Source organism: Oryza brachyantha, chromosome 6, assembly GCF_000231095.2.
Source record: "Oryza brachyantha chromosome 6, ObraRS2, whole genome shotgun sequence".
Taxonomy (NCBI): Eukaryota; Viridiplantae; Streptophyta; class Magnoliopsida; order Poales; family Poaceae; genus Oryza; species Oryza brachyantha.
The window spans coordinates 20,207,744-20,231,408 of NC_023168.2; the positions used below are offsets into that span (position 1 = coordinate 20,207,744).

Here is a 23,665-nt window from a genome sequence, read left to right on the forward strand (position 1 = left end):
TCGGACCGATTGCTTACATAAGCATAGGAGATAACAAATATGGTCTTGTAGTGGTAGATGATTTTTGACGCTATACTTGAGTTTTCTTTTTGCATAACAAGACACCGGAAATATTCAAGAAGTTTGCCAGAAGAGTCCTAAATAATCTAAAATTATATTACAGATAAATATGTGAATCTATAATTATGTGAGTATGTATTTGTAATTAATTTCCTTATCGAAGCATGCATTCATAATGTCTTTGTTGTCCCGTTTTGCAGGAATTTCATTGAACGTGATAAATTGCGGCTAGCTGCGAGATAACTGAGGGTGACATGTGATTAGTTTTACTGTTCAATAATACGTAGAAATTAGTGGTTAGTTCTACTGTTCAATAATACATACTGTATAAATTAGTGATTTCTTCTTATGGTTGTAAGACTGAAGTTAATTAAGAAGCTGATAGACTTCCTGTCTTTGCCGCTCTGTTCATGCATGCATGCATGCAATTATAATAGTACAAGAAAGGTGTCCCTACAGTACCGCCATGCAAAAATAAATAACTAAAAAAATAAATCCACCGTTGTGACGTAAGCCATGACAAACACCGTTAAGCAAGGCCTTTTGGAAATCCAGTTAGGCCAGGGATTTGGGCTGGGCCGGAAGTGACGTCCCGGTTAGATTTCCCGGCGACAAAAGTCCGGAATTCGCCCCCAAACAGTAGAATTACGGCCCACTTCGCCGCTTCGATTCAAACGGCCCATGGCTTACGGGGTAGCTCGATGCCTCGACCCAAATGGGCCGGCCGCCGGACGAACGACCGGCGTCTCCTTCTTCCCATCGTCGGAGACGCCACCGCGCGCGCGCGCCCGCCCGCCCGCCGACCGCCGCGCACGAGTGGCCGTCCCCTCCCCGCCCCGCCGCGGATTCGAGCGAAGGCCACCTGCGGCGGCTGGCGGGAGCAAGCCGCCTCTGAGGGTCAGCATAACAATCACTTGAAATCTACGTGCGCATTTGGATGCTTTTCCGGCGATTGTTCCTTCGTCGCCGAGACTGCGCTATATTTCACATCTGCGATGACGCCCAACAATGGGAGTTTCACTTGTTGCAGGTTCTTCTTCAGAGAAATCTGTGCTGCTCAAACCTGTTCAGCGTTTTGTAGTATTCCCATTGGATAACTTTTCTGAATAACTCAAGGGCAGGAATGTGGATGAATTGAGCCACGGATCCTAAGCTGAAGCTCAATGCTCAAGGTTTCTTTAGATGAGAAATATTTCCACAAAAAAAAAAGAGGGAAACTAAATACAGATGCTCATAGATGTGAGCCATTCCTCTACACAGATGTACAGTCCAACTGTAATATTTGTTAGCAAATCTTGTTTCTACTGAAGCTACACAACTAGCCTGTCAAAGTACAAAATCACCGTCTATAGATCTGTTCTCCTTTAACTACATCTGCACCTGCAGGGCTGCATCAACACTATCCAGGCAGGAGACCACTTCTTGGATGGTTGGCCTCATGCAAGGGTTGTGGCTGATACACTTGCAGGCAACATCAAGAACCTTCAGCATTTGCTCTTCATGGCCCATTCCTCCGAGTGCTGGATCCAGGACCTCAGCATCCTTTCTCTGAGATCTCATCTCCCGGACCCATTGGACGAGTTCCTTCGACTTGGGCAAGACCTGGACTGGTCTCCTCCCTGTGAGTAGCTCAAGCAGCACCACTCCAAAACTATATATATCACCTCTTAGCGTAGCCACCCATGCTTGGCTGTACTCAGGTGGAATGTAGCCAAGAGTGCCAATTAACTCGGTTGTAACATGCGTGTCATAGGGAAGGATCAATCTAGCAAGGCCAAAATCTGCAACACAAGCTCTGAATTCTCTGTCAAGCAGGATATTGCTGGATTTGATGTCACGGTGAACAATGTGTGGCTTGCAGATATTATGGATATATGAAAGGCCCCGGCTTGCGCCTTGCGCAATCTTGACCCTTGTTGGCCAGTCTAGAAGTGGCCTTCCATTTTCTCGGTTGTGGAGCCAATCATCTAGGCTGCCATTCTCCATGTAAGAATATATGAGGAGCCTTGAGTTTCCTTGGATGCAGTAACCCCATAGTGGCACAAGATTGTCATGTTGTGCCATGGAGAGTGCTTCAACCTCTGCAGTGAATTCTCTTTCCATCAGACACATTTCACCATTGAGCTTCTTGATGGCAAGCTTGGATCCATTGGGTAGCTCGGCCTTGTAGACTAGACCATTACCTCCGCATCCGATAATGTTCTGCTGATCAAAGTTATTAGTAGCCTTCAAGATATCCTTGAATGTGAGACTATTTGATTCTCCCTTGCCTCGAGGTACCATCACCAAAATGCTTCCTTTTATCATGTCATGTAAGTGCTCTGAAACAGAACTCGATGAAGTTGCTTCTATGTCCCCATTGCTGCTGCCCTTGTTTTGGTGGACAGAGCTTGTTCTTCTCATGGACATAAGAAAACGTCCTAGCAAGAAAAGGATGGCAAGCCCTCCGAAGAACACACCTAATGCAAGTGCTATAATGGCCTTCTTGTTCTGCTGTTTCGGGGAGGTTGCATGTTCTGGTTCTCGATCACACTGGTTTCTGAGCATAGGGCCACATAGCTTTGGATTCCCACTATAGCTGGTGTTAAGAAATGTACCAAACTGTCTTCCGGTTGGAACTGGCCCTTCTAGGTCATTGTATGAAACATTGAATTTAGAAAGGAAGTGCATATCAGTCAGTGCTGATGGCAGTGCACCTGTCAGATGATTGCTTGATAAATCTAGCAATTGCAGGTTAGTCAGGTTGCATATCTGCTGCGGTATTTCTCCAGATAACCTGTTAAAGCTGACATTGAAGCCATCGAGCATTTTCAACTGACCAATCTCAGAGGGGATCATTCCTGTGAAATTATTGCTGCCTAAACTCAATGCGTTAGGGAAAGCATTGAGCAACCGGTATTGACGTGCTGGTGTCCAATAAACAGGCAATTCAAGGAAATTTGGATCCAACTGGGCAGCATTCTTTCCTGATTGTAGCATCGGCATGTTCATTAACGCAGCTGGGATATCTCCTGTAAGATTGTTGTTTGATATGTCTAGATAGAAAAGAACTGGCAGGTCACTAATCCAAAATGGTATTTGTCCAGTGAGTGTATTGCTTGATAAATCCAAGACCTCCAGTTTTTTGAGCTTTGATATCCAAGGGGGGATTTGTCCAACCAATCCGCAAGAATCTATGGACAGTACCCTAAGATTCTCAAATCCATCGATTGTTTCATCTTTTGGCATGACTTCACCCCTGAAGTTGGTTCCAATAAGCAAGGAGGTAAGGTTCTTGCAACTCTTGAGTATCTGAAGTGCATTTGTGATATTTGTGAAATGGTTATCGGATACTGAAAAGAAGGATAGGGACTTCAGATTGCCCATTCTTGGTGAGAGCTGGCCATAAAATTTGTTGAAAGCCAGCCGTAATGCAATTAGATTGCTGCATGAGTATATGCTTTCTGGAATTGTACCAGTGAAGTTATTAATTGAGAAATCTGCAATCCTCAAATTCAACCAGGTAAAATTGACTTTGCTAAGATCTCCCACAAATCTGTTGTTTCTGAGGCTGAGATACCTCAGATTTGTGCAGTTACCTAGGCCTGATGGCAGCTCACCATACATGTTGTTGTTGTCCAATCGGAGTTCCTCCAATGTGCTTAGTTGGCCAATAGAATCTGGGATGTTGCCACTGAGCCCCGTCGATCCAAGATCAAGGACAGTCAGCTTGACGAGCTTTACTATGTGGGAACCATCAAGAACTCCCTGCAAATTATTATTAGGAAGAGACAGGTGCTCCAATGAGGTAGCACTGAACAGTTCTTCGGGGAGAGCTCCACTAAAGTTGTTGTAGCCAGCCTTGAACTCTCTCAGCTTGGAGCAATTTCCAAGCCCTGGAGAAATACTGCCACTGAATTCGTTGTAACAAAGGTCAAGGATAGCAAATGATGGAGCATTGATGCAGATAGAAGATGGTATCTGTCCTGTAAAGCTGTTGTTGCTTGCATTAAGAGCAACAATATTCTTCATCACCTCCCATTGTTGGGATGAGAACTTCCCAGTAAATAAATTGCTTGAGATATTCAGTACCTGGAGAGGAAAACTATCACTTGAGGACTGTGGCTCTGGCAGAGAACCATCCAGGCGGTTGAAGCTGACATCAAGGATGACGATGCTTCTGGAGAACACCAATTCCATTGGTAGGTTGCCATCAAGCAAGTTGTGAGACAGGTTGAGATGCAACAGCCCAGTAAGGTTGCCAAGCGATGGCGAGATGCGCCCTTGGAGGCCTTGTGAAGCCAGTGAGACATCTGTGACTGTGCCATCGATGCTGCAGGTGATGCCTTCCCATTTGCAGCAGTCTGTGCCCTTCACCCATGACATGCTGAGGCTGCTGTTATGGCCTGGCAGGAGGCCATCTATGAAGCTGATGAGGGAGCTCTCCTCCTGCTCCGTGCAGGAAATGGTCGGAGAGGCAAAGGAGAGCAGGAGGACAACAGCAAGCCCAAAGAAAGGCACAGATAATTTGGTGGTTGTGGTGCTGAAGCTGCTGCACGGCAAATTGAGCAGCTGCATGGTTCTCTCATGAAACTCGCCTGCTGCAAGAATGTTTGATTTGGATTCTGATTGGCTAAAGAAACGATGGTTATTTCAGCAATAGCCTGCCATGGTTGGGAGGAAGAAGCTACTTTCTGTTTCTGTCTTGGTGGTCATGCTTCCTTGAAGAAGATGACCAAAGGTTAGATGCTATAGACACATCCAAATCGGTTTTTTACACGTTTGCCGCTACTGTATTGTCAATAAGAGGGGGGAAAGCAAATATTTTTATACCTCAGTTCACATGTTTGACGTTTTGCTTAGGCAGCTATAATTCTACACAAAAGTCCAACTTTCCTGTGCAAAACGGTAGTTGTTATCCTTCTCCAAGTCGTCATCAAACTTTGGAAGTTGCAATTGAATACTGCACTCTGCTCTTATATATATTTATATGCATATCTTCTGAAGTTGTGATATGAGTATATGCTGTAACGGACAAGAAACCAAACCTTTGCTCTGATCAACTTCATATCAGAGAGATTTTTTCTTTTGCTGAGTATTAGCGCACAGCTCGGTAAAACTTCAGAATGAATCATTTGCTAGTTTGTAAAATTCCGAGAAGAATCAGCTCAATTTTCTCATTACAATGTTCTGCTCACACATGCAGCTTTTTTCAGGATCACTTTCGTTGAACATGGGAAAGGCGTCGACCATGCACGAAAGGAACAGCTGCTGAAGAATCGAGCGTTTCTGCAAGGCACTCTTCTTCTGCTAGTGGCAGGTACTTGGAATGCACTTACTCTATCTCTTCAGAACAATTATGACTTAAAACAATCATTTGCGTCCTAGTCAAGGTGTGTATGCGCTTGATTGGTAGCAAGTGGAGCTTCAAGATAATGGTGAGATTAGGAGAAAGAGGGTTGGGTGGGTACCCTCCCTTCTTAGCCCGAGGCGTTTACTTCTGGAGCTCTGTATGGGTGATGTATACGTCTGCATAAGCTTTTTCTGTTTTGTTTTCCTTGACCCTACTGAGTATGAGCATGACATATGTATGGACCATGACAAAAACATAAGGGAAAAAAAAATTCAATTCTGGGGTAGCTAGGTAGCATAGGAAATGGAGATAGTCAGATATGCATGTCTTTGCAAGCTGTGGCTACGAACTAGCTAGAGTTTGAGATTTTGAGCTACAGAAATAAGAGCACTGAAATCCATGTGCAGGAAAATTATTCAGGCAATCAATTGTAATGGATCAATCGGGATTCTCGGGTCAACATGGTGTGATTAGCATAGCGCCATAGCATTAATTAAGAGCAAAATTTAATTGGAACAGCATTAATGTATTGTTCAGTAGAATTGATTGAGATTTTTTTTTCTTACAATGTATACTACTCCCTCTGCGCATAGATTTTTTTTTCCTACCGTTCAAAATTTATCCCTTAAAACCTTGATTTATATGGGTTACAACCAATCAGCCTACGGCATGTATGTTAATTATAGCCTACAAATACGATCAAAAGTATTAATGAGGGATACTATATTTATGTTTTTCCTACTAATTTGTTTGAGAATGGCAGCAAGGCTTTGTCGCCAGTCGCGTGTGTGTGGAAGAGATCGCGCATACCTCGTGCGGTCGTCGATCTGTCCTCCCAAGAAGGGGGGAAAAAATCAATCCTGTCCAAATCAAACCATTCAATTCGGACTCCGATCTGACTGATGCTATCAGTTCATGCCGCTTGTGAATGTTTACGTTAAGATTTGGTCAAAAATTTTAAAATTATGATAATTAGTTTCTTCTTAATGCTTAGTTTAAATGAAAAAAAATTATATACATAAATTTCTCGAGGTACTATCCTAACAACATAAACTTATTTGACTTAATAAGTTTATTTGGTCTATCAGAATTTTAGAAATTTAAATAAATCTTATTTTGAACCACATATATTTTTGACGACCGGACATAGTAATAGCGTACCTAGTACACTGTGTATTAGTCAAGAGACATGATGTACACAGCAATTTTACAACTGCTCGATCAAAGACCACACACCAACGACCAGGTCCGTAACTTCATACTACCATAATATTATGATATTTAACTTTTTTATTACACCATTCGTCTTATTCAAAAATTTAGTATAAATATAAAAAATGATAAGTTGTGTTTAAAGTTCTTTTGATAGTAAAGTAAGTCACAAGCAAAATAAATGATATTTCTATAATTTTTTGAATAAGACAAATGATCAAACATTATAAGTAAAAAAGTTAAACATCTTACGTTATGAAACGGGAGTAGCTGGCATTTTTACAAGTTTAACACGCATATTTTACATTACCTGTTGCCTTCACAACATAACAGTTGCATTAAAAAATGGCCATATTTTATTTTACCTTTTTCTTTAAAACGAGTGGCAGGAGCCAGGAGCTCTGTTTTATTTAATGTAGCATACAATATTTTGTGACGAGTACAGGTAGGAAAGCGTCCAAATGTTGACGTGTTTGGTTCTTGTCTTCTGGCTATAAAGGCATATACTCTCTTTTTTTTTAAAAAAAATGGCATTTCAGTTTTGCATTGCCACTCTACTTACATAGAAAAATACGTGAAGAAATGTAGTTGTGACGTGTTGACTTGATCATGGTTCTCTCAACCACAACCAGGCTTCACCATCTGGACACCGGATTAAAAACCGCTAGCAGACCGCATCTCCGGTGATAAATAGATAAACTCGGTAATTTTTGGTTAAAAATCTAAAATCTAGTTTGAACTTGATCGGAAAACCAAACAGATTATGGCTGCGTTCATATCTCACATAGGATTTTAGATTTTTGTGGGTGTGCTTTTCAAACTCTTAAATACGTTTGGTGCTATATATATTCATTTTATCTTTCTAAACTAAATTTTTTGCTTCGTAGTAGATAATTCGGTTATTTATATGTTTAAATAGCTATAAAATGATTAGAAATTTGTTCAATCATTCAATCTCTGCTATGTCAAACCCACCTATGTTTTGGATTGTTAATCTCTTCAAATTGTTTTGGCATTTCTTTTAGTGGTTGAGCTTTTATTCGTGGTCTATCAACAGCCGTCCTTGTCTTGATGGACGGCCACGGCCGAAGCACAGGTGAGTGATCCATATCCTCTTCTCTCTTTTTTGAGATGAAAAAAAAAAGAAAGAGAGATTAGAAGATGACCCATATCTTGCAAGCACCTAGCTTTGCCGGGCAAATGCTTTGCGGCACAAAATAATTAATTGTTAATTAATGAGCTAGCGCTTGTCTTTTCAGATGCTTATGGGCATGTACATTTCTACGGAAAATGTATTATAATGTGTTACTTACTGCCACCTTGATTTTTTATTAAATGACCCTATTGAGTATTGATTTTTAGATATATATATTTGATTGCATCTAATTTAGAAAATGATGCAAATATAAAAAAAATATAAGTCATATTTAAAATATATTTAATGATAAAATAAGTCATAAAAATTATACTTATATTTTTATAAGACGAATGGTTAAATGTGTGCTTAAAAGTTAACAATAATATTTATCAAAAACCGGAGGGAGTAATTTGGACTGCACCTCCCGTTCTATTGATTAACGAAAGCTAACAAAAGAAAAAAGATAATTCATGTGATGTTTCAAAGTTGATAACCACTCCGTCTCGTAATAACTTTATTTTTTATCTATAAAAAGACTATAATATCATCTATTTTATCCAATGTCAATATAATTATTCACTAGTTTAACCAACTGCGTTGCAATTGTTCTCTACTTTTATAAACTCCAATGCATAATTGATTAAAAATAAACTTATTTTAGAACAAAGGAAAATATGATCTTGTTGTAGGATAGAGGAAGTATCTCTTTAAACTTGAACATAAGTCAGAAGGAAGCCTTTACATGAAAAAGAGAGAAAGATGATTAATATTACTCCCTCTATTCCAAAATATAAATAGTTATATGATTCAATTTTTGTACCATAATATAAATATTTTTGCACTAACTCCCATGATTTCAACCATTCCAATAATTCCAAAGTCAATTAGATGATAGAAAGAAAATTTAACCAATTCAAAATTCAAAAAAATGACTATTGAAGTGATTAAAAGAGAGTGTTTTGACATCTCGTTAGTCCATGCTAAACAATATAGAAAAGCTTATATTTTAAAATGGAAGCAGTAAATGACAATTATATGTTTTAGTTTATTTTTGTTAGGCAGCAAAATCTCACGAGAAGATCCTGTTCTCACTTAAAACAGCTCTCTACTGTTCGTATTACGGAAATCCTCCATTAGTCAATTATAATTGAAGTTCCTTTTCCTGCACGGGTTAAAACGGTTCATGCATCTACATTATTCTGAATAATAATAGAAACAGGCGTTTTGCTTCCTCTTGCTTTATATAATTTTACAGGTCCAAATCACCGTGCAAATTCAGAAATGTACGTGTTTAATTAGTCTTGTGTTCTTTGCAGGTTCTACAACATTGTCAACCTCTTTGGTGAACGATTTGGTTTCTTCTAGCCGGTACTGCTTCGGATTAGGTGAGGTTGCTTTGACAATATTTTTGATTGATGAGTCGGTACTAAGCTAACAATTCATATCCAAGTGGTCAATAATATCATTCATTGACTCGTCATCAGATTTAAATCTAGCACAAACTTATTTTTCAACCAAAACCTCGAGCTGTGATGCATAGAATGTAGGCGCATTCTTGGCCGGCTTGTTCTAACACATTTTTACCAATCCTTTATGCATTAGCTTGAAAGTCTTAAAAGGGAGAAGCTGACGTGAGGGTCCGGGACCCAGCCACAGAAGCTTGTAAGTTATTTCCTAAATATAGATACTCCATCCTATCTTTTTTAATTTGATGATGTTGACTTTTAAATTTACGTTCGATCCTTCATCTTATTCAAAAATTTATATAATTATTGATTATTTTGTTACGATTTGATTTATTATTAAAGTAACTTTAAGTATGATTTATAATTTTACATATTAAACAAAATTTTTAAATAAGACAGAGGGTCAAACGTAATCGAAAAATCAAATGCATCAATTAAAAAAACGAAGGGAGTATTAATTATATACGGTGTAATAACCTTGGACGGACTCAAGAAACATCATGCGGTTGACATTGCACTAGTACAGTGACCTCATGGCTCACCAGCTCCCTCAACCATTACAGTTGGCTGCTAGCTCATCACTCATCAGGTATACGTAACCATGAGGATTCGTTGTAAGATGGAGACTGGATGCATTTATGATTTATGGACTGTTGCCTCTGAATATCTGGTCTTGGATTCCTGCTTAGACCTCGGGATGGAGAGACTTTTTTTAAGATTCTATCGCATCGAATTTTTGACACTAATTAGAAGTATTAAATATAGACTATTAATAAAACTTACCTCTATTAATAAAACTTACCTCATACTCTGGACTATTTCGCGAGACGAATCTATTGAGCCTAATTAGTCCATGATTAGCGAATGTGATACTACAGTAAACATTTGCTAATTGTGGCTTAATTATGCTTAAAAATTTGTCTAATGAAATATTTTTTATTTATGTAATTAGTTTTATTATCAGTCTATATTTAATACTCCTAATTAACGTCCAAACATCCGATATAACAAGGGAAAAAAAAATCTCTGGATCCAAACAACCTCTAAAATCTGGATCTAGCTCCTGCCAATAGAATGGCCGATCACATACTGGTAAGTAGGCTGGATCACTCAAGCCAGAGGTAGCTGCAATTCTGCATATCGGTACAAGACCCGTTCTTCTGAATTCTGAAAACATTGGAGAAGAAATGTTCAGGTACACAGACACGAGTACGGAGTATTGTTCAGTGCTACTGCTGAATCCTGCATAGCCTGAAAGTTTTTCTTGGTGGTTACTTCTGAACTTTGACAGGTTCCTAAGGGTTTCTGGAAGACTGATCGATCGGTCAATTAAAGTAGCTGCGTGTGTGTTCGCCTCTCTGAAGTTTTGCAAGTCGCGGATGGATAGTATGTACGTGTTGAAAAAGAGCATCAGTTTGATGGATAATTTATCGGCTCCAACCATGTGGAAAACATGACTGAAACGTCCCTTGGCAATCTTTCTGCCTAAGTTGCTAAGCCCTTTCTGGGTTGTTAGAGGCGACAAAACTGCAGAATTAGTCTAAGAAAAGACTGCTGCTGAAGATATTCAGGCATGTGGTTACCAATTCGTTGACCAACGGTGCCTCCCAGCGCGTAGCTGAAACTGTGGAAAGGTGAGCGAAAGATCGCTGATGACAACACGGCCCATACATAAAAAAGTTGCTCCGGCCCATGGAGGGAGAGGAACAATTCATGGCCCATAGAAGTTCATACTTGTAGAAAAAACAAGAAGCCCACCTTGAAAGTTGGTGGCCTCCGGGGGGCACATACCCTGTTTTAATAAATTTAGCCAGTTAGATTAATATATGATACATCACTCCCCACATGCAGGCTCAAATTCAACATATACAAATATAACCAAAATAAAAAATATGATTATGAATAGAGCACATTATTGATAGTTATATGTGTTATCTTTATTTCAAATTGTAATGAATTTAAAGTTACATGTTAGAGGTTAATATTGCATAACGGTTTCTCTTGTTTTTTTTCTTCAAATTTTCAAATATGTATCCACATCTATTCACTTTTATTTATGTTCCTTCTTAGATTTCTTTTTCTATTTATTTTTCCATCTAGGATTAGAATTGTATATTTGGTAGATAGTAGGAACAACACATTATGGCAAAAAAAAGTTTGATTCGGAGAGAGAAGCAGCAGAAATTAGAAATATCATTTGATTCGTCGATTTTCAAAAAAAAAAAAGATACGAAGCAAAGCTTACCCTTTGAGCTTGAGTGAAAAAACGAAAATGCGGGAAAAATTGCAATCCCTGCCACGTAATAGTGCACCGACACGCCTTCATCGACGTTGTTTTTTGACCGGAAGACCTAGAGCTAACTATCGAGACTTTGGGCTATCCAGACACATACTTCGAGAAATCAGAGGAATCAAAAACCGCTCATTCGTATAAAACCATCGAGCCAGTCCAATCAGAAACTAGAGTTGTGTGCATTATATGCACCGAAAGCAATCGATCCAGGTCATTTAATACGACAGTATGAACATGATACCAACGCAAACTGATGGAAATACCCCTTTAGCAAAGAAAAATAGACACGATGTCACTTTTATTTTATTACATTGGCAAAGACTATCCATATCCTATGGGGGAATTTGTACCTACTCGGTATTTTATGAGTTATGAAAGTGCAAGAAAAGATACTAAATCTCGTCGTTAACTGAAACCGAATTTAGAATAGAAAGATTCAAAATAAAAAAAGAAATACCCAATATCTTGGTATTTCTAGCTTTCCTTCCTTCAAACATTGCTATACGTACAAGACAAAATTGAATTTTCAGCCTTAGATTTAGGTTTTTTCGTAGTTTATTTTATAGCCACAGTTGTTAGATCACTAAGAACATATATATAAAAGTTTCATTCATAAATTATTTTTAATTTATAAATATGCCGTTCAGTTTTTTCCTAAATAAATCAAACGATCACCCCAAAATTTTTTGATTGTTTGAGGTGGCGTGCATGCATGTCATCACATATTCACATACGAGAATCCACATGCTTAGCTTATCCTGTCATCGCCATTGGCATCCCTAGGACGGAACAAGATGCTCCATTATTGTGCTCCATGTCGACACAAAGCGAACACGGTTCATATTCCCTCGCCTCCTTAAGATCGCGCCTCCAAGCGAGCCGAACTCCAAACAAACAGCAAGAAGCTCCTCCTCCCCTTGCCAGGTTAGCTAGCAAGCTTGGTAGCCCGTGCAGGCGATGGCAACGCCGGCGGGACGGCCGCCGCAGCAGGCGCAGCCGCTGTCGGTGGACTTCGAGGCGCTGAGCTACATCAGCAGCCTGGTGGAGGCGTTCCAGGCGTTCGACTCCGACAACGACGGCCTCGTCACGGCGCCGGAGCTGCGCGGCCTCCTGGCGTCGCTCGGCCTCGACAAGCCGGAGCACGAGGTGCGCGACATGCTGGCGCGCGCCGACGCCGACCGCGACGGGAAGCTCAGCGTGGAGGAGCTCCTGGACGTGATGAACGCCGGGGAGCTCGGGCTGGGCGCGCTCGGCGCGCTGCTGCAGTCCGCCGTGCCGTCCCTCGAGTCCGCGGCGGGGCCCGACGGCGTGCTGGGCGCCGACGAGCTCGCCAGGCTGCTCAGCGTCATGGGCACCGCCAGCGTCGAGGACTGTATGGAGATCATCGCCTGCATGGACGGCGACGGCGACGGCGCCATGAGCGTCGAGGAGTTCAGGCTCATGGCCCATCTGCTCTAGACTACCTTTGCATGCAATGCAACCAACACACCACGCTGTTGGCCAATACTTGATGACGGTTCTAGCAATAAGATGCTCCTGAAGTTCCAATGGATCCAAGTGTTCGATTGACACGATTACTAAAAAATTACTCGAATTAGGAGCATCAACAAATTGATCGTTGTTTACATAAATGCATCGAGTAATCTAGGTCGAACAGGATTAACTCAAAAGAATCAGCTAATTACTCACATCAAGTTCAGATCATGAATGCAACACAAACTCTAAACAACTAGGAAAAGACAGAGCCCTAAACTCAACGACGCGACAACGACGACCTCCCGATACTAGAGGATGGGCATCTCGATTGGGCTCTCTCCGTAAGGATGGGATCCATCTTCCTCTGCCTCTGCTTCGCCAACTCCGGCGCCTCGATCACCTGGACTGTGCGCTGCCGCTTCGCGTCCTCTTCTTTCTGATAACTTTCGCGGAATTTCCGTTTTGCGACGTTGAGGGCCTTCTCGTCGGCGCTGCACGTGGTGACAGTCTCTCGGCGGAAGCTTCCTGCGGCTGCCGGCGGCTCCATCTCGGCCGTCTTGGCAACCGGTGTGCTCTCCTTCCTTGGGAACGACGGCTCCCGTGCGTTTGCCGTCTTCTTGGGCGCCGACGGCTCGAGGATCTTGGCCTGGTGGTAGGTCATGTCGGTACTGCACAACGTCGAGCTCTCGCGGCTGCGGAAGCTTCCAGCGACGGCCGGCGTCTTCTCTCGCGGTGGCTCCGTCTTGGCAACCGGCGTGCTTTGCTTCTTGCGGAAGGACGGCTCCAATGCGGTGGTCGTCTTCTTGGACCCGAGTTGTTCTACGATCTTGGCAAGATGGCCGTCGGTCTCGTCGGGTTCCAGCACCTGGGACACCTTCTTCATGACGGCTGCTGCCTTGACGATCTGGTCCTTCACAGACTCCCTCCACCCGCGGATGATGCCGGTGGCGAGGTCACGAACTCGCTCCGACTTGTGGTTCCTCAGAGCGCAGACGTCCTTGGCGAGGTTGGTGCACCGCAGCATGTCCGGCATCGCGGGCACCATCTCGAGCGTCATGAGCGACTCGATCATCACGTCGTCGAGCACAACGCAGAGCTCCTCCGCCACCTCGTCATCCGTCGCGTCGCGGAGCATCTCCAAGATCTTGAGCCTCGCGTCCCGGAACTCGCGAAGGGAGAGGCCCGGCTCGGCGGCCTCGATGGCCGCGTCGACGGAGGCGAACGCCGGTAGGAAGGGATTCCACCGCCGGTGGGGGCCTCGCGCCGCCATGTCGAGGTCGCTGGATGTGCGGGAGATGGATCGCGATCAACGGGGAGGAGCGAGTAATGCGAGGGAGGAAGACGAACACAAGTGCGAGCTCTCCATTGCATACAGGCGCCCCCGCCGCCTTATATCGTGGCACCAACGGGAGTTCCAGTCGGAGACGGAGACGAGGTTAGAGTCCGACTCGAATTCGTGGCGCCAAAAAATGCAAATGGATTTACCGCGTGACAGGGGGACGACGTGTGGTGATTTTTGTTCACTTGTGTTTGCGCGCAATATTACAAATGGAACGAGAAACAGAGACGGGGAGGGGTGCTGCTCCGCCATGGCCAGCGAGTTCGAGCTCGCGAGGAGAAGCCATGGCTCGGCGCCAGCGTGGTCTTCCCTACAAAAGAGATGGCATCAGGTGAAGTGGGCCTGATGTTTTGGATAGCCGGAGGCGGCCTAAGGGATGGCAATATCTGGGCCGGGCCGTATGTCCGATCGTAGTCTACTGGGCGTCAACTTTTCTAAAGAAATTTCACAAAATCACATCAACAGATCAACTACTATATGAACTCACACGTTAGCGTGAGTGCGTGACTATTGAATCGTATAGGAAAATATATTATAATTAAATATTTTATTCTTAATAATTATAAATTGTTTAGTGTTTTGTATAAATAATTTTGTTATGAAGTAGAGCGGTAAAGTGCAGCCGAGTTGCAAGTTAGAATTATATAGTTATACTAGCCGTAGACCCGTGTGTTGCACGGGTGGAATTAAATATTTATAGGATAAATTATATATTAAGTTTCTACATATTTTGTAAGTATTAACATTTTTTTGACAATTTTAAAAAATTTAGATATAATTTTCGGCAACATTTAATAACCAATATTTTTATATGATTTAAATTAAATATTATACAGCACGGGTTATCATTAAATATTCATCTTTTTAATAATAAAATTACATGTTTTGTTATTGTGGGTACGTACTGTACGTCTTGCGTGAATCACATAACTGATAAGATTAACACATAATATAAGGCAAACACACCGGATAGACTTCACGTGATGAGTTAATGGTATCTACGGTTGCAGGGCGAACCTAATCCAAAAATCAAGTAGGGCACCTCATTAAAATTATTAGTTTGCTATTTTTTTACTTAATTATACATCAGCGACACAAATATGGTTGCAAACATAGATTATTACTGCAAGAAGGTCCTAGACCTGGCCATTATCAGTTGAGATCATCCTATTGGTCCTCTATCTAACCGAACAGAAAATGTGCATGGCAACGATCATATCCAAATTCTCTATCACACGTGAGGAATAATCTACGGCTGATTTGTACTACAGAATAATCTACATACGTGACTGTTAAGGATCAAAATAATTTTACGCTGAGATGTTATGATTTATTGAATCAACGATTATATCTTTCTAATGATTAACGTGAGAGTGCCCAATTAGTATAGGTATAGATAGATAGATGTCGTAACATCAATGAACAATAAAGCTTATTTGTTTTTTTTTGCTCATTTCTGTTTCCCTTAATGTTTCCCTCGTTGTTTTTTCACACCATCTTTGCAAGTAAACAAAAGGAATTGCAATAGAGGATAATGATAAAAAATTACTTCCTTTATCCGATATACATTCACTTGAATACATATATATTTTAAAGTACTTATAGGGACTTGAATGTTAATTCACGATACTTTGAAGTTTAAGGTTTGACTATAATTCTAAATAAAATTATTAAGGCCTTAAATTCTCCAGCATGGTCTATTGTTTTTCCTTCTTTATCTCGGTCTCAGGATGCTTATGGTCTTTCAGTTAAAGAAGCTTTCTCTTTTTCTTGCAATACCGTTACAATTCTGCTTGCTATCCAATGACTCAGCTTGTAGTCTTCATGTCAATATAAAGACAATTGTTGACTGACTACGTGGCTCATTACAGTGATGTTTTGGGGAAAATTTTCACGTAGGGGTCGATTATTTGGCTTTTTGAGAAAAAATCAAATGATATTTTTATAAATAAAAAATATTTTTCAGATAAATTTACAGTGGACTAAGGAGACAAACATAGGGATTATGCCCTAGCTGCCCAAGGCTTGATTTCGCCAATGCATACAAGTCTAAATATATTTTACTCATTGAGAAACAAAAATTTACACTTGCTTGTATTTTTTTTAACTTAAAACATTCCAATGAATGCTACCATATTTTCTTAAAAAAATTACAACTATTTAAGTAGCATGTAAACAATGGGAGACAGGAAGGAGGCAGAGAAGACGCTGCTGGATGCTGGAGACTGAGACGTGCCGGACGCGCTGCAGGACAATGAAGATCACCCGGCTGAGGCAACCGTGGGCCGGCCCAGGAGGATGCAGAAACGTAATAATCGCTTCGTTGGGCCAGAGTGGGCCGTTTGAGTCCGAATAGAGTGTGCGTGTGTGGCGTGCTAGAGTACATGTAACGGACAACTTTCCGGTGTATTTTACTGTTAGTATCATACTACCAGTAAAAAAAGAGTAATTTTGTACTTTGTTAATTACTTAATTAGTAGTATTTTGTAATTTTGTTTTTAATAAAGATCACAATAAAAAGGACAATATTACCCCTTCAAATTTCTACTACACCTAATATTGTTGGTGGTATAATTTAAGGGAAAAACTAGAGAACGGTATGCCGTTCGGACGGGATCGTCAATAAATTTTGTTGCACGCGCCTTCCCCGATCCAGCCATGTCGTCCGCACCGCCCTGCCGCCCCACCAATCCAAAACCTCCTACAGCCACCGCCACGGCTCCAACGGCGTCCTGAGGCACCACCAAGGCCAGCAGCAGCAGCAGAGGAACGTCCCGAAGTCCGCTGCCCCTAAACCCTCAGGGTTGGCGCCGCCCTCGCCGTTGCTCACCGTCGCACTCCGATCATCCGCCACACTCTGCATTGATGCCTAGCTGGAGCGAGCTAGCTAGACGAACCCAACAACTGTTTCGTATTGGCTTAGCTTTTGCTTGCGTGAGTGTGAATGTTTTCTTGTATCCTTATGTGATCGATCGATACCTATTGATATTGTTTGATACATGTTGATACCTTTTGGTAGCACGTGATACCACTTAAAACCTACTGGATTGACACCTATGATATCTTCTGGTATCTTTTTGGTATCATCTGACACATGTTGATATTAATCGGTATCATCTAGATTTTCATATGAAAATCAAGTAATACCTATCGATACTTATTGATACATGTTGATACACATGCTAATATCATATGGTACTGCCTGGTACCATCTGGCATCATGTGGTACTCTGTATCCCTCGAGCTGTCCTTATCGCACAACGCTATGATATTATCATATGGCACACAAATGTTACCAACTAATGATACCAGTTGGTATCATCTGGTATTATACCAGGGGTATCATCTGGTACCAGCGACGTGTGGTGGCGCGAGACGCATCGGAGGCGATGGAGGCGGGAGGCGCGTGGAGGCAAGAGGGCGATGTGGCAGCACACCGCGCGGAGGCGGGCAACGCGTGGAGGTAAGGCGGCGCACGGAGGAGTGTGGCACGCTGCGTGGAGGCGGGCGGCGCGTGGAGGCGGGCAGCGCATTGCCGCAGCATGCCGCACACAACGTGAAGGCGGACGACGCATGGAGACAGGCAACACACAGGGGCGGATGCGTGGCGATTTGTTTTTAATTATGCCTCACCTAGCAGTCCTCGTAATTTAATCACAGCCATCCAATAGTCCTCGTAATTTAATCACAGCCATCCAACAAAAATAGATCAACGGTATAGATTAAATTTATTAACAGTTAAATGCACCGGGGTGAGCCTCATATGTATGTAATAGATACAGCTGGCCAAGTGGCGATAGAGGGACAAGAACCAAGAACACGGTGGTGACGACGACTGCTGTAGCTCCATCCCCGGTGGATCGGAGAACCATCTTGTGTCGTGTTCGTGAATTCCGTATCTATACATATCTTCCGCTTGCTGGTCCTGACAAGTATCTAGGTGAAAAAAAAAATCAATGTGGGGAGTGATTCAGCTGCCTTCAATTCAGCAAAGAAGCAGCTCGAGCTGGTGGTGTTTGTCAGTTGTCACTCCAGGAGTGAAGCGAAGCAGCTCCCCCGTGCAGCGAGCGCAAACCAGTGGAGGTGGTGGCTGCGGCGGCATCGAGCCAAGGGCTGCTCGGCGTGGAGAGGACCATCCTAGCATCGACAGCTGCGACGACGCCGAGGCAAGCCGAGCCAAGGACTTCTGGTGTCTGGACTCTGAACTCTGAATTCTGAAATCTGAACTTTGGAGACACACAATTTCGATTCGATCGACACCACTATGCCGCAGGAGGGTATTTGCACGAATTTAAAAGGGTTAGAATACCTCGTTAATCTCATTGCACCAATTAATCATGAATTCATTGTTTCTTACATAAACAGGTGTACATTAGTAATCCAGCTCGATTGTTCGAGCAGAATTATACTCAAAAGAATTGATTAAGCACATCAAGTTACAGGGGTGGGTACGGTTATCGTATCAGATTATAGTTGCAGTACACCTTGCAACAGTTGACACACCAAGAGGAAGAACGAACCCTAAACTCAACAACGCGACAACGACCTCCCGATACTAGAGGATGGGCATCTCGATTGGGCTCTCTCCCTAAGGATGGGATGCATCTTCCTCTGCCTCTGCTTCGCCCACTCCGGCGCCTCGATCACCTGGACTGTGCGCTGCCGCTTCGCGTCCTCTGCTTTCTGATAACTTTCGCGGAGTTTCCGTTTTGCGACGTTGAGTTGAACGGGGGCCTTCTCGTCGGCGCTGCACGCGGTGACAGTCTCCCGGCGGAAGCTTCCTGCGGCTGCCGGCGGCTTCTGTCGCGGCGGCTCCATCTCGGCCGTCTTGGCAACCGGTGTGCTCTCCTTCCTTGGGAACGACGGCTCCCGTGCGTTTGCCGTCTTCTTGGGCGCCGACGGCTCGAGGATGTTGGCCTGGTGGTAGGTCTCGTCGGTACTGCACGAAGAGAGACGCTCCCGGCGGCCGCAGCTTCCAGCGACTGCCGGCGCCTTCTCTGCAGGCGGATCCATCTTGGCCGTCTTGACGGCCGGAGTGATCTGCCTCTTGGGGAACGACGGCTCCAATGTGTTCGCCATCTTTTTGGACCCGAATTGTTCTAAAATCTTGGCAAGATGGCCGTCGGTCTCGTCGGGTTCCAGCACCTGGGACACCTTCTTCATGGCGGCTGCGGCCTTGACGATCTGGTCCTTCACGGACACCCTCCACCCGCGGACGATGCCGGTGGCGAGGTCACGGACTCGCTCCGAGTTATGATTCCTCAGAGCACCGACGTCCTTGGCGAGATCGGTGGACCGAAGCATGTCCGGCATCGCTGGCACCATCTCGAGCGTCATGAGCGACTCGATCATCACGTCGTCGAGCACGACGCAGAGCTCCTCCGCCACCTCGTCATCCGTCGCGTCGCAGAGCATCTCCAAGATCCTGAGCCTCGCGTCCAGGAACTCGCCACGGGAGAGGCCCGGCTCGGCGGCCTCGATGGCCGCGTCGACGGAGGCGAACGCCGGGAGGAAGGGCTTCCACCGCCGGAAGGGTTCTTGCGCCGCCATGGCGTCCTTGGGTTCGGTGGCTGCTGGACAGCAGGTCGTTCGCGCGCGATCAACGGAGAGGAGGAATGCGAGAGAGGGAGACGCGCTCTCAGGGGCGCAATGGGTTTCTCTGCGATGCGTCTCTGGCCGCCTTATATCGCCACGAGTGGCCGCGAACCCGAGCTCGAAGCGGAGACGGGGACAAGGGCAGATTCCGATTCGAATTCGTGGCGCGAAATCCGAGTCGGTGTCGAGGTGAACATGGGGATGTGGAGGCTGCGGTAGTGTTGAGTTGGCATTTGAATTTCTTGAACTGCACGCCAGTACGCCATGGCCGGGGGCAGTGCTAGGCTGCGCTGCGACGTCGCGAGGGAGAAGAAAACTATGGCGCGGCGCCCGTCACGTACTCTCGTCTTTGTGATGCAAATGGGCCTGCTGCTTTGTGTGGGCCGAAGGGCACCACCAATGTGGGCCGGTCCGTAGTAGAAGATGGACTAGGCCTTCCGACCTCAACGATATGGGCCGCCTGAGCTTTTCCTCTGTGGATCTGTTTCATGCTGGCCTTAGTTTTGTCACTTTCTGAATATTTTTTTTTCTGAATTACGTGCAATCTAAAGCTTAATTTTCTCCTCTGTAAAAAAAAACAACTTTCCTTTTCAAACCAAAACCTTGCTGTCCAATTTTTTAGTCCTCATGAAAGACATTATTAGGTGGCTAAGACATGCCTATACATATAAATGCATCATGATTAACATCGATCAGGAGTTCTCTGTACCTCTTATTAAAAAAAACAGCGAAGAAACTAACCTGGATTAAGATTATGCGTGCAGACATTACGCACCTGGTCGGCATTTCAACAACTACCTTATCAGATGCAGCACATGGCACTATCAACACTATTAAAAGAAAGACCACATGTTAGTACGTAGGACAGCGACGGTGCCGCTGCCGCTGCCGACCGCACCTAAGCTCAATTAACACCTCTCAAACAGCGTCCAGGACCGCGAATTCCGATCGATCTGACCGCGATCAGCAACCACTCACCTTGTGCCACACGCCCATCTTTGCTATCAAAACGCACACATCTGCGACCGTCAGCTCGCTATCTCAGCTATTTGCTACCTCCGTGCACACACCCACGCACTCATACGTTCGTACGTAGTACTCCCTGTCTCCCTCCAAATCGCTTTGACTCAATAAAGCAAACGTTTCGAAGAGGGGGTGATCTTCTGTGCTTTTTTCAGGAAAAAAAGCTTGTAAATAAAAAATAATTTATAAATAAAACTTTTATATATTTGTTTTTAAGTAATCTAAAAGATGAAAAATAAACTAAGATAGAAAAACCTTTAAACTTAAGGTTAAAATTTAAATTTTGGCTTATAAATAAAAGCAAAAGAGAAAAGATAAGGGGATAGTGTCACAAGTTTAGTCCAGCTTAAAGTTTATTTATTTTTCTGAATTCTTACCGACAAGGATGGTTTATATTACTTTCGTTTAAAATTTAACAATTTATTTTATTTAGTAAATCTTAAACCATTAAATTTAGTCAAAAGATTTTCTCTGAGTGGCTACTTATATTTCCTTTCCAACCACATTGTTGCTTATAAAAGTACGGTGATAAGATAAATTAATAAATGTGTATTGTGATATAAAATTTAAATATTAAGTACTTCATCAACTTCTAAATATAAACACTTTTAGAATTTAAATATATCAGAATATAAACATTATTGATACTTCACGGTACTACTTGTCTCATTAAACATTTCATATTCAAAATTGTTTATATAATGATCCATTCATATTTATCTATTATTAATTTATTAAAGGTGTTATAGTTTTTCTTTATTAACCTTAACCACTTCCTAAACGGTATAACATATTTAACTTTTTTGTTTATGCTTATATTTATAAGCCAATTTTAAATTTTAAATTTTGAGTCAATTTTAAATTTTTTTCATCGTAATTTAGGTTTCAACCTTCAATTTTACGTCACTTAGAATACATATATAAAAGTTTTATTTATAACTTATGTTTTGTTAGCAAATATATCGTTTAATATTTTTTTAAAGAAAAAACAAGCTATCACCACTATTAATAACAACTTCTAGCGGGGGCCAGTATTTCGAAACCGGAGGAACACGTACGATGCACACGAGCCTGTGACCTGTCACGTCACGCGCGACTGCAAGCTGCATGGCATCGGTCGGGCAGGCACATGTCGTGTTCCGCCCCCCCGCTCGAGCCGATGCCGATCAGATTAATTTCAGAGCAGGCAGCAGCTAGCGTGACTCCCGCGAGGTCACGGCTCGCGCGATGCGGCGCCTGCCAAATGCGGCCGGGCACTCGTGTCAGGTCGGCACCGCCGCACATTTTCCTCGTGCGCCGCCGTACGCACGCACGCACGTACCTGTCCATTTACCGGCGTCAGATGGACACCCTTGCACGTACGTACATACCTGCGTGTCATGCTTGGCTGCTTGCCCATTGGTATAACAGCGGTGCAGTGTACTATGGGCGTGTTTTATTCCCAAAAATAAAATTATTGGTGTCACGTCAGACCTTTGAGTCGATATCGAAAGAGATTTTTAGATACGGATAAAAAAACAAATTTTATAGCTCAGTATTTATGGCTAATTATGGACTAATTAGGTTCAAAAAGTTCGTCTCATATTTTTTTCTGACTATATAATTATTTTTTTTGTCTATATTTAATGCTCTATTTGGATGTTTAAACGATGTAATGTTTTTTAAACTAAACGGGCCCTATGTTTCGAATTAAAAAACAGTGCGTTTGTTCGAGGAAATGTGCACCTTGCATAGTGCGTGTTTTAAACAAAACGTCCAGTGAATAAGAATACTACAACTATGTAGGAGCCGTTGGAAATAAAACAGTGGATAACTTGATCGTAACCTTAACATTGGAGTGAACGGATATTCCAATTAGCAGTAGGTAGGTAGTATGTACTGTATATATCACGAACCCTACCATCACACCATCCATCCACGTACGTACCAAACGAAATCTTTAATAATGCGAGTAGTTAATCAGTACTCTGTTCAGTTTTTAATAGATTATATCATCACTTTTAATACATATTTTACAGTTCATCTTATTTTAAAATTTATACAAATATCTAAAAATATAAGTCATTTTAAGATATCTTTCATGTAAATCAAATCATAATAAAAAATAAATGATTACTTTATGATTGTTTAAAGAACGAATGGTCAAAGATATATTTCTAAAATGAGGATGACCTCACCTATTAATAACTAGGAGAGTACATGTATCAATAAGCATGTATTTATGATATCCAAGATACTGCTTCTTCCGTTCTAAAATATAAGCAATTCTATTATTTAAATTTTATTTCACAATATAAGTATTTTTGCATTGATGTTTATGATTTTAATTATTCCAATAATTTCAAAGCTAATTAGATGCTTAGAAAGAGAATCTAATCAATGTAAAAAAATAAAAATTACCCATTAAATGACTAAAAATATTTTAACATCCTTTTAGTCTATGTTAAATAATCTAGAAATATTTTTATTTTAGAATAAATATGGTATAAAAGAAGTATGTAGGCTGCCTGACAAAAAAAAAAGGGTAGGCATGCATACTCGAAGGATACAGCTTGCTTACTCCGTATTAAGCAGTTGTGAGGTTCATGGGCTTCATTACGGTTGTTTCGGGTGCGAAAAACGAACTGAATCACGTTGATTAATTCGAGAGGAAAAATTAATTGGATATATATATATATACGTGTGTGTGTCTGTGTGTTACTAGTCAATACCAGACACCAGTACTGTAATA

The 23,665-nt window shown here is 42.4% G+C and overlaps 5 protein-coding genes across 6 annotated transcripts; 2 read left to right on the plus strand and 3 right to left on the minus strand.

The window, feature by feature from the left end:
• Window positions 1-1,278: 1,278 nt before the first annotated feature.
• On the minus strand, window positions 1,279-5,014 carry LOC102719775 (tyrosine-sulfated glycopeptide receptor 1-like). The gene has a single exon (XM_006656344.3). It carries the CDS (start codon window positions 4,615-4,617, stop codon window positions 1,429-1,431), a length of 3,189 nt encoding a protein of 1,062 aa, XP_006656407.1. The 5' UTR covers window positions 4,618-5,014; the 3' UTR covers window positions 1,279-1,428.
• LOC107304482 lies at window positions 4,663-16,535 on the plus strand. 2 transcript variants are annotated; one of them, XM_015838633.1, is made up of 5 exons: window positions 4,663-4,780; window positions 5,246-5,359; window positions 9,059-9,127; window positions 9,345-9,404; window positions 16,506-16,535. In XM_015838633.1, the coding sequence occupies exons 1-4, from the start codon at window positions 4,684-4,686 to the stop codon at window positions 9,347-9,349; spliced, it is 285 nt and encodes a 94-aa protein (XP_015694119.1). In that variant the 5' UTR covers window positions 4,663-4,683; the 3' UTR covers window positions 9,350-9,404; window positions 16,506-16,535. The 2 variants fall into 2 exon arrangements, with proteins under 2 accessions (XP_015694119.1, XP_015694117.1); XM_015838631.1 differs by lacking the exons at window positions 9,059-9,127; window positions 9,345-9,404; window positions 16,506-16,535 and adding an exon at window positions 5,428-5,968.
• Window positions 12,382-13,051, plus strand: LOC102720055 (probable calcium-binding protein CML29). Its single transcript, XM_006656345.3, has one exon. The coding sequence runs from the start codon at window positions 12,459-12,461 to the stop codon at window positions 12,957-12,959; it is 501 nt and encodes a 166-aa protein (XP_006656408.1). The 5' UTR covers window positions 12,382-12,458; the 3' UTR covers window positions 12,960-13,051.
• Window positions 13,157-14,247, minus strand: LOC121054660. The gene is made up of 2 exons (XM_040524837.1): window positions 13,810-14,247; window positions 13,157-13,623 (listed from the first exon to the last, which is right to left on the minus strand). The coding sequence occupies exons 1-2, from the start codon at window positions 14,245-14,247 to the stop codon at window positions 13,255-13,257; spliced, it is 807 nt and encodes a 268-aa protein (XP_040380771.1). The 3' UTR covers window positions 13,157-13,254.
• A 2,176-nt stretch (window positions 16,536-18,711) lies between the features above and the next one.
• LOC121054733 (probable mediator of RNA polymerase II transcription subunit 26c) lies at window positions 18,712-19,866 on the minus strand. The gene is made up of 2 exons (XM_040525207.1): window positions 19,429-19,866; window positions 18,712-19,233 (listed from the first exon to the last, which is right to left on the minus strand). The coding sequence occupies exons 1-2, from the start codon at window positions 19,864-19,866 to the stop codon at window positions 18,844-18,846; spliced, it is 828 nt and encodes a 275-aa protein (XP_040381141.1). The 3' UTR covers window positions 18,712-18,843.
• Window positions 19,867-23,665: the final 3,799 nt, after the last annotated feature.

Bases quoted from the DNA above. Each gene is read 5' to 3' on its own strand.
- LOC102719775 (XM_006656344.3), bottom strand. From the start codon at position 4,617: ATGCAGCTGCTCAATTTGCCGTGCAGCAGCTTCAGCACCACAACCACC.
- LOC107304482 (XM_015838631.1), top strand. From the start codon at position 4,684: ATGGTTATTTCAGCAATAGCCTGCCATGGTTGGGAGGAAGAAGCTACT. The intron at 4,781-5,245 runs GTTAGATGCTAT...TCACACATGCAG, and splicing joins CTTGAAGAAGATGACCAAAG to CTTTTTTCAGGATCACTTTC. The intron at 5,360-5,427 runs GTACTTGGAATG...TTTGCGTCCTAG, and splicing joins TCTTCTTCTGCTAGTGGCAG to TCAAGGTGTGTATGCGCTTG.
- LOC102720055 (XM_006656345.3), top strand. From the start codon at position 12,459: ATGGCAACGCCGGCGGGACGGCCGCCGCAGCAGGCGCAGCCGCTGTCG.
- LOC121054660 (XM_040524837.1), bottom strand. From the start codon at position 14,247: ATGGCGGCGCGAGGCCCCCACCGGCGGTGGAATCCCTTCCTACCGGCG. The intron at 13,624-13,809 runs GCCAAGATCGTA...ACCTACCACCAG, and splicing joins ACGAGACCGACGGCCATCTT to GCCAAGATCCTCGAGCCGTC.
- LOC121054733 (XM_040525207.1), bottom strand. From the start codon at position 19,866: ATGGCGGCGCAAGAACCCTTCCGGCGGTGGAAGCCCTTCCTCCCGGCG. The intron at 19,234-19,428 runs GCCAAGATTTTA...ACCTACCACCAG, and splicing joins ACGAGACCGACGGCCATCTT to GCCAACATCCTCGAGCCGTC.